The sequence below is a fragment of the Pristis pectinata genome, chromosome 19, assembly GCF_009764475.1.
Source record: "Pristis pectinata isolate sPriPec2 chromosome 19, sPriPec2.1.pri, whole genome shotgun sequence".
In the NCBI taxonomy this organism is placed as follows: Eukaryota; Metazoa; Chordata; class Chondrichthyes; order Rhinopristiformes; family Pristidae; genus Pristis; species Pristis pectinata.
The window spans coordinates 38,906,762-38,921,152 of NC_067423.1; the positions used below are offsets into that span (position 1 = coordinate 38,906,762).

A 14,391-nucleotide genomic window follows, 5' to 3' on the forward strand; every position below is an offset into this window, starting at 1 on the left:
TAGCAATTAATTTATGTCCAGGAAGATTTGATGAATACCAATGGAAAACATGATCCAATTATGAGGATCCTTCTGTTTGTCTGCTCTTTCCCTCTGGGTTTTCTTCCACCAAAGCTGTGGGAGAGGAACTTCTGTGGAAGTTCACACCTCATCTGTTGCCGGAGTCACTTGGATAAATAGCTGGGCCGGAAGAAGATCTTGCCCACCGTTCTGTGAATGGTGCTAAGGAATCTTTTATAGCTGCCGAAGGGAACAGATCAGGCAGTGGCGTAACAATGCATCTGAATGAAACAGAAGTACCAGCCAAGCTTCAAGCCTCTGGAGCATCACAGAAGCAAGGGGTCACCACTGAGTCAAGGTGACTACTTAACCAGTGGTGTGCCAAAACTGTTGGGACTCAGAGAGCACTCTGGCAAGCTAACAACTGATGTTTCATAAGTGTTATCCTCAATAACGAAGGAAAAGCTTGGTACCTGGGCAACTGAAGGCATAAGAAAAAGCTGGAGAAGCAAATTTGGCCCCTCGAGCCTGCTCTGCCATTCATTATGACCATTTGCCTGCACCAATCCCTTGATTCCCTTAAAAGTCTTTAGTGAAGCAGCTAAGAAAATTGTGATGCATAAGAGGCCAATGTCTAGAGGAAAGAGAACATCTCGAAAGTTATAGGAGCAGAGGACATTACAAAGACTGGAGGGCCCAGAATCTTCAGCATGTGCCGGAGGACCAGTGCTACTTGGCATGGTTGTTGGATGTATCTGCTCTTCCAGAAGGACTCTGAAAATTAGGTTCAAAGTGCACCTTAAAGATCGCCAAATCCCCATCTGATCCTTGCTCCCTGGAGGCCGCTGATCTCAGCTGGGGCTCCGGGACTGCAGAAATAGAAGAACCACTATCAAAGCCAAAAATCACTCTGGGGTTTGCAAGGCCCATTGCAATGCAGTGATCCCTGTTGAATCAGGTCAGGAGAAAGCCAGGCCTGGCCCTGGTTCTGAATAACCCGCCAAAGGTATGTGCCTCGGTCAGATCTTGGGAGAACCTTCTCCCTCGAGATGGTGCAAAGTGATATCATCTGTTTGTCTAAGTTCACTTTATTAAAACAAAAGCTCCAAAGTAAAAAGTAATTGGTTCACGTGCTAGGTGTATTTTTGAAACTCGTTTACATGCGTGCACACGTGCACACACACACACACACACACACACACACACACACATCTTGCAAGCCAGAAATTCCAGACGACAATAGTTTTTTTGTGATCCCTTTACATTTCAGTTTACATTCCTGCTTTTCTTCAGCAGCATATCAAACGATCTCTGCTCTATTCTTTCCATGGCTCCAGCCTCACGAGGCACCATGCTGGACTCTTGGACAGAAAGCAGTCAGCCCAGTTGACCTCACAAGAAGGTGCGAGTGAGATTCATTTGGCCCCGGAGGGCAACTTTCCCAACAATAGACAATAATTGCAACTGTCACGGCAGTCTGCAGGAGAAATAAACTGGTGGCTGTTTTAACAACTCACTGTGGAGCCTAGCCCTTTAGATGTGTGTTTGAAGGGACTGCAAAACAGAAAAGACCTTCTGTTAAAATGTCAGAGGAGAAAAGAAGCCCTTCTTTCATGACAGGCTGGCAGGAATCTCAATTGTCTTCTTTCTCCAGCCCATAGAAGTTAGTCCAGTGTTTTGTGCTCAGTCCACACAAGAGTGCTAGGTAATGATCTTCAGGAGCACATTATGAAGATGCAAGAGATTTGCTGCTACACTCTCTTCTCAGGTTTACCATAAAATTTAAAAGGCACAGATTTCACAGGCTGAACCATTAATTGAATAGGCACCATCAGAAGGTCTTCTTAATATGTAACTGGAAAACTGACAGAAATAGTTGAAGAATGTTATGCTTTACAAAGTTTATAAACTGCAGTACCTCATATTCTTAAGTATCTGTTCCATATTAAAAAAAAGGCTCAGAACTACACATGATTCACTAGTCAAGTGGATGGCATTTGATATGGATTGAAAATGGTGCATGAAACACTTTGAGCTGTGGATAATAGTCAACGGGTGTTTAAGTTTAATTGACAATGCTGGTATATTTAAGGAGCTGTTGTCTAGACTGGGATATCCTCACTTCTTTTTGTTCCACTGACATTATGTTGAGGTCAGACATGGCAGAATAAACAGGACATACAATCTCGAAGCCCTGCATTATTAAACATATTTATAAACAGTAACTGTGTCTTCTTTTAGGGACTATTACTGGAATTGCCACTTTGTGTACTCTAATGAATGTCGACAAGCAGAAACCAGATCAGGTCTTGGGTTCCATATAAAACCCCTGACTTGTCATCAAAACTGCTGAACAAGACTAAATCCTTTCCCATACATGACATGAGGCAGCCTTGTTAAACTGCAAAAACAAATTAGGAGACCTGACAAAAATATCTTGCTAGTCTATTCAAAGTTATTTTCAGTAGGCTGCATCCTGTTAGTTTTACAGTTAGTTACTTTCTTTAAACACACACACATACAACAAATAATCACAAGAGCCATTTTCAACCGACCACGACAATAATTGCAGAAGCGGGGAGAGAATGCAAGGACAAATTGAACTGATCATTTACCCAACCTTTAATCTCCCCGATGTTTCCCGATCCCATGGCAAGAAGCTTGTCCTTCCAGTCTTTTGATAACAATTTCTCGATACTAGGAGTTTCTGAGGAAATGCAAAGAGAGATTTTGTGTTTAGAAAACTTTAATCTCCCACAAAAGCCCATGCAAAGTTCATCTGCAGTTTAAAGCATCACTTCCCATCTCGCTGATTTGGTTATATGTTTAATCGCAAAGCAGATAAGAATTATTTAATCATCTGCTCTTTGAGAATCATTACCCTGACCACAAACAATGAAATGACTGTTACATGCCGCAATTGTCTGGGTTTCTGGAGAGAGGGGAAAGAAGCCATTTCGACAGTTCAACAATCCTGCATGATACCCCTCCGGTCAATTAAATGACAAAATAGCACAGAGTCAAAGGCAGATAAAAAGTCATCTCTCTTTAGTTTATTCCCGCAGATCAAAGGGCTAAAAGACTATGTGGGCTGGGTTGCAGACGTGGCTAAACTCTGTGAAACAGCCACTGTAATGAGGAACATTGAAAAATAGGATAAAGTCCGAGGGATATCAAATGCAGCCTTTATGGGAAAGGGAGTTTGCACACTTGCCCCTTGTTGGGGCTTCCACTATTACAGGTGAATGCTTTGGTCTGTGAGCATTTAGTTTCCCAGCTGTCACACAGTATACAATCCTCGAGTGATTTCTCCCTTCGCTAACATCTTGCTGTATGGCTGGATTGAAGACTCCCACCACTTACTTGGAACTGCTGGTTAAGGGGTCTTGGGGCAGCTGTAGTCCGCCGATATGGGTGAACCAGTCACTACAGGCTGTTAGCAGCTGTCCTCTGCCAACCTGCCACCATCCCAACAGGTGCCATTGAGGCTTTTAAGGCAAGTCCTGACATTGAAACAAACTGTACAACAAATGGCTGGGAACAACAAATTTCCCCTCAGCTCGTGCCACGTTTGCGTAGCATTAGGAATTACTTTTATTTATTAACAGGTTGCAATGTTCAAACTTGTTTTTTTCCTTATTTAAAAGATATCATTTTGCCTTGTGCTGCATCGTGTTACAAATAAAGCAAGTGCCCGCATCAGTGGGCTGTGGAAAAGTATTTCTGGACCCCTCTGTGTGTGATACCACCCCTTCTTTGTGCTTCGACGAGGAATGAAAAGTAAGCAATATACTCTGATTGCCAGAAAGCCCCGTTACCAAGAAGTTAAAAGGTCAGAAAAATTAAATTCCAAAATAAAGGTCATTATTCGGCGAGTTTCAGGAGGGAGACACAAAACAGCTTAATTTTGATATATCAGGGGAGAGATTAAAGATCTGTCTGCCAGTGAATCAGCGTCACCTTGCCTTCAATTAAATGCCGTATCAAAATCACTTTATACAATAATCAAAGCGCACTTCAAAGGGTCCATCTATACACAGTCAAAGCCAGATTGATTAAAAAAAACATGTAATTTTGTGTTAGAAGATCGACTGGCCCGGTTTTGACCAGGTGTCCTGAACTTCCCCTCAGCACGGGCTCAGTTTGTTAACAAGGCATCCCCAGTGCTTGCAGGAATTTGGGAGAGCGAATGAACTATAAAGTGCAACATGAAGTGGCTTATGTTTTCAGCTGGGGGGGAAGGATGCATGCAAAATAAATGCAATCGCTATCCCATCCAAAAACACAAAGGGTTAAATATTTCCCATTGACTGGTTGGTTAGGGTGCTTTAACAATGTCATCGCCGTTTCCAGTCCACCAATATAAAAAGTCAGTGGTATGCACCTCCTTGCTAACATGGAGCATTGCATCATCCCCTCTAACCCCCCTTTCCCCCAGCTATTATCTCATATTTGTGGAGCTGGTAGTCGGCATTTAACAGATCAGAATAAGTCAGCCCCATTTAACAAAAGGGCTACTGTCATGTAGCCAGTCTCAGACATGGTGAAAAGGAGCCCACAGGAAAAAGGCAGGCTCCAATTTTTAAAGTTTTTTTTTCTGTTGAGCACAGTCACCACATTCACTTCACTTGGCAAACTCAGCTCACTGTTCCTGGCTTGAGCTGTGAACAGGGCTCGGGATTGAATAACCAATTATACAACCACTGGCTGAGTTTATCCAAGGTTTTGCAAATTGTAATAATAGTACAGTATTCCCAAAACGTTTCATCCACTTCCAGACATGGTGTCATATCCCATCACGCTTAATTTACATTTTACAACATAATATACGTTGAATATCTCACAGCAACATAATACAATCACTTATTTTTGCTGAACTAGTGTAAGTAACAGTGAGGTTTAGTCTTGGGTCCATTTAAGACCACATTAATTCAATATTATATTTCCTGTCCATTCCCTTGTTAGTTTAAACTGTAACCTGTGTTAACTGAAGGAAATGCATCGCCAGCTCTAGTTCTTACACTTTACCACTGTCTCAAGAAATATAAATTGTTCCAAGAATCCTATTACTTGTTCATGACATTTAATGTTTTATATTTTTTTTATTTGAGGCATTAAAAATGTCATTGAGTCCAAAAAAAAAGATTGTCATTGTAGCGGCTTTGAGGCTGTAGAGAAATTCTCTCACTCAAATCGGTAACTGCCAATTGCAATCTTCAAGGATCGTGGTTTCAGAGTAAATGCTTCAGTTTTATCACAGTTAGGAGACTGCTGTCATGTGGCAGTCTGACAGTGCACACAAGGTATCATCAGCAGCCTTTAAGCCATTGAATCCTACAACACAATGGCTCAAGGCCTGCTTGCTTCAGCCAGTTCTCAAAAGGGGCTTTCCAATTTAGTGCCACACCCCAGCTTTCTCAAATTAATTCCTTTAAAATACTTAAGTTCTATGATTCCAACACCCTCTTGGGAATGTGTTCGGCATTAAAGCAGCACTCCATGGGGAAAGGGCAGCTGCTGGGAATCTGCAACGAAAACAGAAAATATTGGAAATACTCAGAAGGCCAAGTGACATCTGTGGAGAGAGAAACAAGAGTTCACATTTCAGGTCAATGACCTTTCATCAGAACTCTCTGTATGAAATCATTTCTCCTCATTTCTCCTCTGGTCCATTTACCAAGTGAACCCATGACCTCTGGTCACTGGTAGTCTCACCACAGGGGACAAGTTCTCCCTGCCTGCTTTGCTAAACCCTCTAATTATTTTGTAGTGCCTCTGGTAGCTCTCACCACACATCAACTCCTCCACTTAAACACAGTTCTTTATCCCCCTAGAATTACTCTGGCAAAGCTTCTCTATAGCATCTCCAAGACCTTGACAACCTTACTGAAGTGCAGTGCATAAAACTGTACTCAATATTCCAGCCGAGATCCAACCAATCAATATTTGGTATGTCTTCCTTGTGTTTGCATTCAGTGCCCTTATTAACAGAGCCAAGGATCTCATATGCTTTCTTAACTCCCTTATTCACTTGCCTTATTCATTTGCCTTTTTAACTTGTTCCACCAGCTTCAAATCATTTGTGAACGTCTCAATTCCTTTACCCTTTCTTATTTCTCTAGATATTGTCATTTTGTTCCCTCTCTGCGTTGTTCCTCTCAAAATCCAGCACTTCACATTTATCCAGAGTAAATTGCTGAGGATCTTGGGCCTCAATAACAATCACAGATCTTGCAGACTGTTCATCCCTTCAAATGCAACACTCAGCAAATGGGATAATCAAATAACATCAAGATGCGGGTCACATTTGCCCTGCCCCTATCATGTCCCAAAGATGTCCTTAAGCACTTTGCAGAAAATTAAGTACATTTTGACATGAAGCCAATACTGCAGTTGAGGACAAACAGCAGCCAATCTGTGCACAGCAACATCCACAAAGCCACAATGAGCTAAATATTGACACAAATATTGAAGCAGGGCTTCACCTGTGAGTCTGAGGGTGTCATTTATTGCATCCGGTGCTCCCGGTGTGGCCTCCTCTACATCAGTGAGACCCGATGCAAACTGGCTGACTGCTTGTCGAGCAACTTTACTCTGTCTGCCAGAACAGCCAGGATCTCCCGGTGGCCACCCACTTCAATTCCACTTCCCACTCCCACACCGACATGTCTGTCCACGGCCTCCTCTACTGCCACGTTGAGGCCAGACGCAGGTTGAAGGAACAACATCTCATATTGCGGCTTGAGAGTCTCCAACCTGACGGCCTCAACATTGATTTCTCTAACTTCCGGTAACCCCTCCCCTTCTTTTTCTTCCCCCCCCCCCCAACTCCTTTGTCGTCCCTTATTTCTGTGTCCCCCTTCCCCCTCCTTGATGACCTGCCCATCTCCTCCCCTCCCCTCCCCCCATCCTTTATTCCGTGGTCCACTGCCCTCTCCTACTGGATTCCTCCTCCTTCAGCCCTTTGCCTCTTCTACCCATCACCTCTCAGCTTATTACATCCTCTCCCCCTCCCCCACCCACTTACCTTGCCCCCTCACCTGGACTCACCTGTTACCTGAACTCACCTACCCCCTGCCTGCGTGCGCTCCTCCCCCTCCCCCCACCTTCTTATTCTGGCTTCTTCCCTCTTCCTTTCCAGTCCTGCTGAAGGGTCTTGGCCCGAAACATTGTCTGTTTATTTCCCTCCATAGATGCTGCCTGATCTGCTGAGTTTCTCCAGCACTTTTTGCGTATGAGCTAAATATTTCTGCGATGGTGGTTCAGGGTGATATGTTGTCCAAGGTTCTGCAAGAAGCCTTCTGCTCATGGAGAGATAAGGCACAGAAACAGGCCCTGCAGCTCAACAAGTCCTTGCTAATTATCACTCACCCACTTACACTAATCCCATTTTATTCTTTTAGAATTGGGTTTTTAAGAGGGGCTTGGATGGGCGCATGAATGAGAGGAAAATAGAGGGATATGGGCATTCTGTAGGTAGGAGAGAATAGTTATGTCAGCACAACACTGTGGGCCGAAGGGCCCGTTCTGTGCTGTACTCTTCTATGTACTACGTTCTCCCCACATTCTCACCAACCCACTGATTCTACCACTCAGCTAAACATTCGTGGAAATTTATAGTGGCCAATTAAACAACCAACTTCTCAATAGTGTTGCAGGATTCTTTTGTTACATCCATCCTGGAAGGCAGTTGGCACTGTAGTTTAATGTCTCACCCAAAAGTCAGCACCTCCAGCACTCCCTCAGAACTGTAATGGAGTGCTTAAATGGAGGACGTTGTCCTTGAACAAGCAACAAGAAGCATGAGTGGGGAGGCGACTAGGTAGCACAGTATGAACTCGATCCTCGCTGACAGAGAAGTGAGGGATACTGCACAGTTCAATCCTAGATTTTCCAACAGCGGGGAGGTTTACTGCTCAGCAGAGAGCTGACTGAAGGGATTAAATAGGATTAAGACGATGGAAGAAAGCAGACATCTCGTTTTCTTCTTGGAAGTTAAAGAAATTAAGCTTTTCAAATCCGGAATTCCTTGATATTGATAGATATTTATTTAATAGTCACATGTACATCGAAACACACAGTGAAATGCCTCTTTTTGCATTACTGGGAATGAGCTGGGGGCAGCCCGCAAGTGTCGCCACGCTTCCGGCGCCAACATAGCATGCCCACAGCTCCTAACCCGTACGTCTTTGGAATGTGGGTGGAAACTGGAGCACCCGGAGGAAACCCACGCAGACACAGGGGGAGAACATACAAACTCCTTACAGACAGCAGCGGGAATTGAACCCGGGTCGCTAGCACTGTAATAGCGTCATGCTAACCGCTACACTACCATCGCAGGGTCTCCATCCCTCCAGATTCTAGTGGTACCTCTGGCCCCAGACCTAACGTAGAAATACAGCCAACAGAAATGTCGCAGGTCACAGGGGAATGAGGGGGTGCAGAGGGTGACTGAAAGGGGGTGACTGGATGCAGGGTCAGAGGAGAGTTTTGAGGTGGGGAGAGAGAGAGGTAGGGAAGCAGAGAGGTGGAAGAGCCAAGAGCGGCAATTCCAGAATACACAGACGAGATGGCTGGTTGCATTAGAGGCTAGAATCTGAGATCACAAAGAAAGCACCCATACCAGGTGACCTAACAGGTTGAGAGAGTCCCAAACAGAGCTGATGGAGGGGAGATGCACCAAGGCATCCAACGCAAGTAGTGAGAAGGTGAATTTTGTATCAGGGAGAATACAGGCATCCCAGAAGATACGTGCTTTTGTGATATGATATGACACTCAGCTTCAAATGAAGAGGGCTCGCCTTTCCCCAAGCAACAATCAAGCTTAGTGCTTCTATTAAGAGGGTCTCCTGATGATGGAGAAGAGAGGAAGAGACCTGTTCTATGAAAACCAAGAAAGATTGCAGTAATCCTTGTGCAGTGAGATGTCTTATGTATCACACTGTTTTAAATTGGCTTTGTATTGCTGGTGATTATGTGTTTCTCTTCTCCTGTTGCTTCTGTCAAGGAAATTTTGACAGAAAATTGCAGATTCATTTAATCGGCATTCAGGCAGAAACTCAAAGTATAACAACAGGACAATCTAATGCAAAGCATCAAACACCTTTCTGGAAATATGGTTAAAATAAATGCAAATAATAGAAAGAAATTAAAGAGAGCAAGTTGCCCCTGCCTTATGCACTAAATGACATGCTTGCTTCCAGATCCCGGTGATGTCACAAGCTTATTTTCAAACCCAGTGGGTTAATTATCACAGCAGACATAGCACCTGACCCTAACTAGTACTGATTGCAACGACCTTAGCAACTTTTGAGAGTGTACTGCTCTAAATATGTTTTTATTACATTTTAGAGGCTACTTTACCCTGTAGGTCCCCACTCAATTAAACGGGACAACCTGCGAATTTCCCCCTTGCTCTCACTTGCAGAGCAGTGTCCATGTAAGACACATAAAAAGTAACTTGTATTACCTAGCAGCTCTAACATGCCATAACGTTCCCAGGAGCAAACTCAGAAAACAAAATGACACTGAGCCTTAGAAAGAGACGATAGGATAAGTAACCAGCTGACGACACAACTGCCAATAGTGGAGTGAAGGAAGTGGAGGATGTAAAGGCTGCCAGACTCAGAGGCACCCATTGGCACTAATTGAAGGTCACCGATGTATTATTTTGAACATAGTGCCTTTTCAGCCAAATGCATACTGAATGATAATGCTTGCTGTGTTGTGATCTACATGTAGTGCTGTTAGCGCAGAGGTGTTCATCCATGGCAAATGGGTCATATGTAGCCTATGGGCATTGGCTGCCCAACTTATGAAGGCCAAGTCACTCTGTACTCTTGTATTTATTTCTCCTGTACTCTTTTGTCTCATTTGAATCACTTGAGTCTGCAGATTTTTTTTATCACTGCCTAAATTCAAAGTTATGATGACCAAAATCCATTAAGGTATTTGGTGGAGGTACATGCAAATGATACGTGAATATTGATATCCATATATTCAAATTCACTTCCAAGTTATATATCGTGCTGATTTTAGTTAATGTGGGAGGAAGTGTACAAGGTGAGATAATGAACTAAGGACAAGCGTTCAGAGTCAGGACAGTTCAGGTGATGAAATCTCAGGTAATGTGTCCAGTCAGTGTTGGCAACCCCATCTTAAAGGAGCACCCAACCAGACTTAGCAACTCTGTCTTAGAGCAGCACCCAATCAAGTTTAGCAACCTCATCTTAAAAGAAGGTACATACTAAACAAAATTATATTAGAAACAAAAAAAATTTCACTCAGTCAAGAGAGTTGTGGACAGAGCTCAGCACATCCTGAAAACCAGCCTACCCTCTGTGAACTCTTGTCTCCACTTCTTGCTGCCTCGGTAAAGCAGCCGGCATAATCAGAAACCCCTCTCACCCCGGACATTCTCTCTCCACCCCCCCTTCCATCGGGCAGAAGATAAAAAAGCCTGAAAGCACATACCACTAAGCTTGGGGACAGCCCCTATCCCAATGTTATAAGACCATTGAACAGTTCCCTTGAATAAGATAGACTCTTGACCTCACAATCTACCTTTTCATGGCCTTGCACCTTATTGTCTACCTGCACTGCACTTTCCCTGTAACTGTAACACTTTATTCTGCATTCTGTTATTGCTTTTCCCTTGTACTACCTCAGTGTACTGATGTGATAAAATGATCTGTATGGATGGCATGCAAAACAAAGTTCTTCACTGTACCTCTGTACATGTGGCAATAACAAACCTACTTGCAGAACAAGATCTCTTGGGAAATAATAGGAAGTTGGGTTTGCTACATTAAAACACAAATTAGCCAGAATTCTTCCAAACAGGTAACATTTTTGGTTATAGGATATGAGTAATTTGAACTGCAACAAGTGATGACTGTAACACTTTGGAGGAATGGACTACTTGGATTCTCATCTCACATTTGGGTCATTTGTGAACTAATTCATAAAGTTTGAATTCTTTAAAATTTGTTCAGGGTTGTGGGCATTAGTGGCAAGGCCAAGATTCATCACTCAGCCCCAGTTGCCCTTGAGAAGGTGAGCTGACTAATTGCTAGAGTCCATGTGATGACGATGCTTCTACTGAGTTACATTAGACTGGGAATTCAGTTGACCCAGAGGGAATAAGGACATATTTCCAAGTCAGCACCTTGCACATCTTTGAAGGAGAACTTGCAAGTTGGGGGGGGGGGGGGGGAATTAGATTTGCACTTGTGGTCCTTGTCTTTCTGGTTGGAAAATAAAGTCAGGGAAGCTGGGGCAAGTTGCTGCATTGCATTTTGTAGATGATGTGTAACCCATCCACAGTTCATCTATAATTGAAGGATTGAATGTTTTGGGTGGTGGATGACGTGACAATTCAGTAATTGGATGATGTTGAGCTTCTTTAAGTGATGTTGGAATTGCAAGTGCAGGGAGTTCTATCATACTCCTGACTTGTACCTGGAAAGTAGTGGAAAACCTTGGGGAGTCAAAGGGCGGATCATTTGCTTCAGAATTCAGAATTGACTGTCGTTTGCAGCCGCAGTAATTTATGTGGCTTATTCAGTTAATTTTCTAGTTGATGGTAATTCCCCCAAGATGTTGACGATGGCATATTCAGCACCAGTAACACCCTTGACAGGGAGATGGTCACACTCATTCTTACCTGACACTTGCATGGAGCAACTTTTACTTGTCATTTGTCAGTTCAATGCATGAGGGTGTGGATTGCTTCATTTTCTCAATAGTTGCAAATGGAATTAAACATTATTCAATCAAAGCTTATTGGACATTCCCACTGCTGACCTTGGGATGACGACCCAAGGTCAGAAGTAGGTATGCTTGATAAGCATCGAATAAGCCAAAGATGGTTGGGCCTAGGACACGGTTCTGAGGAATCCCTATAGCAGTGCCCCAGGGCAGAGATGCTTGGCCTCTGACAACCATCACTATCTTCCCTAATGTTAGGAATGCTTCCAGCTGGTGGGGAATTTTTCCACTGATTCTCATTTTCCTAGGGTTCCTTGGTGTTACTGGTGCCTTGACCTTAGCGTTCACCTCCGGAACTCTGGATATCAGTATGTCTTCGGGTCAAGGTTACAGTGATGCTTGGAGCAGAGTGGTCTAATGATTACTGAAGATTCCACTACATTGCACGTTGTGTTTACCCGGATGATAAAAGCTAACCAGATGATCCTAATTCGTTTTCATCAGGTAATTACTACAAAGTTTGGACTATCTTGCCTTTAGCATCTTTTGCACTCCCTTTTTTGAGGGGTTTAGTTAAACCTCCTAGCACTACAAATGTTAGAAAGATGTTCATATTTCCTTACAACATAGAGGAGGCCATTCAGCCCATCGAGTCAATGCAGCTTTAGAGCAATCCTATCAATCCCATTCCCCCACTTTTTCCTGGTTACCCCTTCTCTCACATGTCCCCATCAGCACCTCCCCCCCATATGCTTACTACCCACCACATTAAGGGTAATTAACAGCAGCCAATCAACCTACCGACCAGCACGTCTTTGCAGAGTGGAACGGAACCGAAACCGGAGAATGTGCTAACTCCACACAGACAGCATCTGAGGTCAGGATCAAACCTGAGCCGCTGGAGCTGTGAGGTGAGTGCACCATCTGCATCACTAAGCAGCTCTCTGTCTTTCTCTAAGTGGAAGAAGGAAAATAAAATGCACAGGATGCTTACTAGAGTGGGCGAAGTCTGTTACCCACTCTAGTAATATTCCCATGAAATGAAATAAGAATGAAATAAATATATATGGGCTATCATATTTGGTACAATAATAACTCCTGCACTGTTCCAAGAGAATCCTTTTTCTCTTCAGAGTCAAACCACACCTACATCTCATTATCACACATCATCCTTACACAAGCACTTTCAAAAATTTTAGTCATTTTCAGCTACTTCAATAATATGTTTTGACTTCTAAATTTCAAGTGGGAAGTGGGGTCCCAACATTTAAGCGGGAATATTCCAACCGCCACAAACTCGTAGGTCTGTCGCTATCCCCCAAAAGCGACTTGGTCAAGGTGTACAGAATCTCAGATCCAAGGAACTCTCACAGACTTCACGAAGCATCTGGACACACACTTGAACCAGCAAGGCATGGAAGGTTATGGATCAAATGCGGATGAATGGGGCCAGTGCAATGGTCAGCATGGACAAGGTGGGCTGAAGCCCTTGTGTCAGTGCTGTGCGACTCTGTAACCCTGTTGAAACCTTTATGTCAGTTTCACTTACCCAATCATCTCAGCATCTACAGGGGAGCAAGTTACAGACTTGCATGGCCTGTCATGTGGAATAATATGTCCTGGTCTCACTCCTTAATGTTCTAGCTCTAAGGCTATGTTCTGAATTTCTTCATCAGAAGAAACAATTGCTTCTATCCTATCAATTTCCTTCAATGAAATATCTTCCAAGTTAGCAACCCTTTTTAAAACGCATTACATGCACTCCAAGCACGAGGAATCGCAACCAACTCAACTAGGTTTCGACCCCATCCAAATCCATGAAACTTCAGATTTCAAACCAATGGGCATCCATACGAATTGTGTCTCGGTAACACCCTTCCTAACCCCAAGATATCCAAAACGTTTCAGTGTTTTGAAGTGTAGATACTATTTCATAGCAGGGAAACAAAGTGATTAATGAGTGCCCAGCAAAGACTGTGATAAATAATCAAATAACCTTTATATTTTTTTTAGTGGTGCTAGTTGTGGGATAATTATTGGCAGAACTTATCTGCTAGTCTTTAAATAATGCTGCAGGATTCTTTTACATCCTTCAGTTTAATGGCCTATTCAAAAAACTAGTGCACCGTCAGTAGTGCGCTGAGATGCCATCCTGGAATATGCCTCAGACCTCTGTTGCAGAGTTGAACCCATGACCCACTGACTCAGTGGCAAAACTTCAAGCACCGAGCCAAGAATGACAGCAGTCTCTGATTGACTTTTCTCCTATTGTGGAGCCAGACACTGTTATTGTACTTGGAGATTTACACCATGGCGCTAATTAAACTAAAGTTGGCAAAAAAAAGGATCGGCATATGGCACTTAAAATGGCATGCCTCAGGTTTAGTTCTATGTGTGATTATTTGACATCCTTATACCACCATGCTTGCTGCCAAAACAAAATGTCTCTGAATCTGATTGTCCAAGAAGGATGGTTGTTCAGTGTAGCTAGACTCTAACAGCGGACTGATGCAATACGAGAAAAAAATAACAATTATTTCATGATCTTCATCCCTGTCAATGAAATCTTTATCCAAAACATTGCAAAGCTGCATCTAAATCAAAGAATGCAGGTTCGGTGAGTATATTATGTATATTTAAACTACATATAAGGGCAACTTTCAGGGCTGCTTGACACTGAAG

The 14,391-nt window shown here is 43.2% G+C and overlaps 1 protein-coding gene across 10 annotated transcripts in view; it reads right to left on the reverse strand.

Moving 5' to 3' along the window:
- The window catches only part of sox5 (SRY-box transcription factor 5), a 353,819-nt gene that overhangs the window by 148,518 nt on the left and 190,910 nt on the right, over nucleotides 1-14,391 (reverse strand). For all 10 annotated transcript variants that reach the window (XM_052033500.1, XM_052033492.1, XM_052033495.1 and 7 more), the window contains one exon: nucleotides 2,621-2,707. In XM_052033500.1, the coding sequence (XP_051889460.1) occupies nucleotides 2,621-2,707 (87 nt within the window). The remainder of the gene's footprint in view (nucleotides 1-2,620; nucleotides 2,708-14,391) is intronic.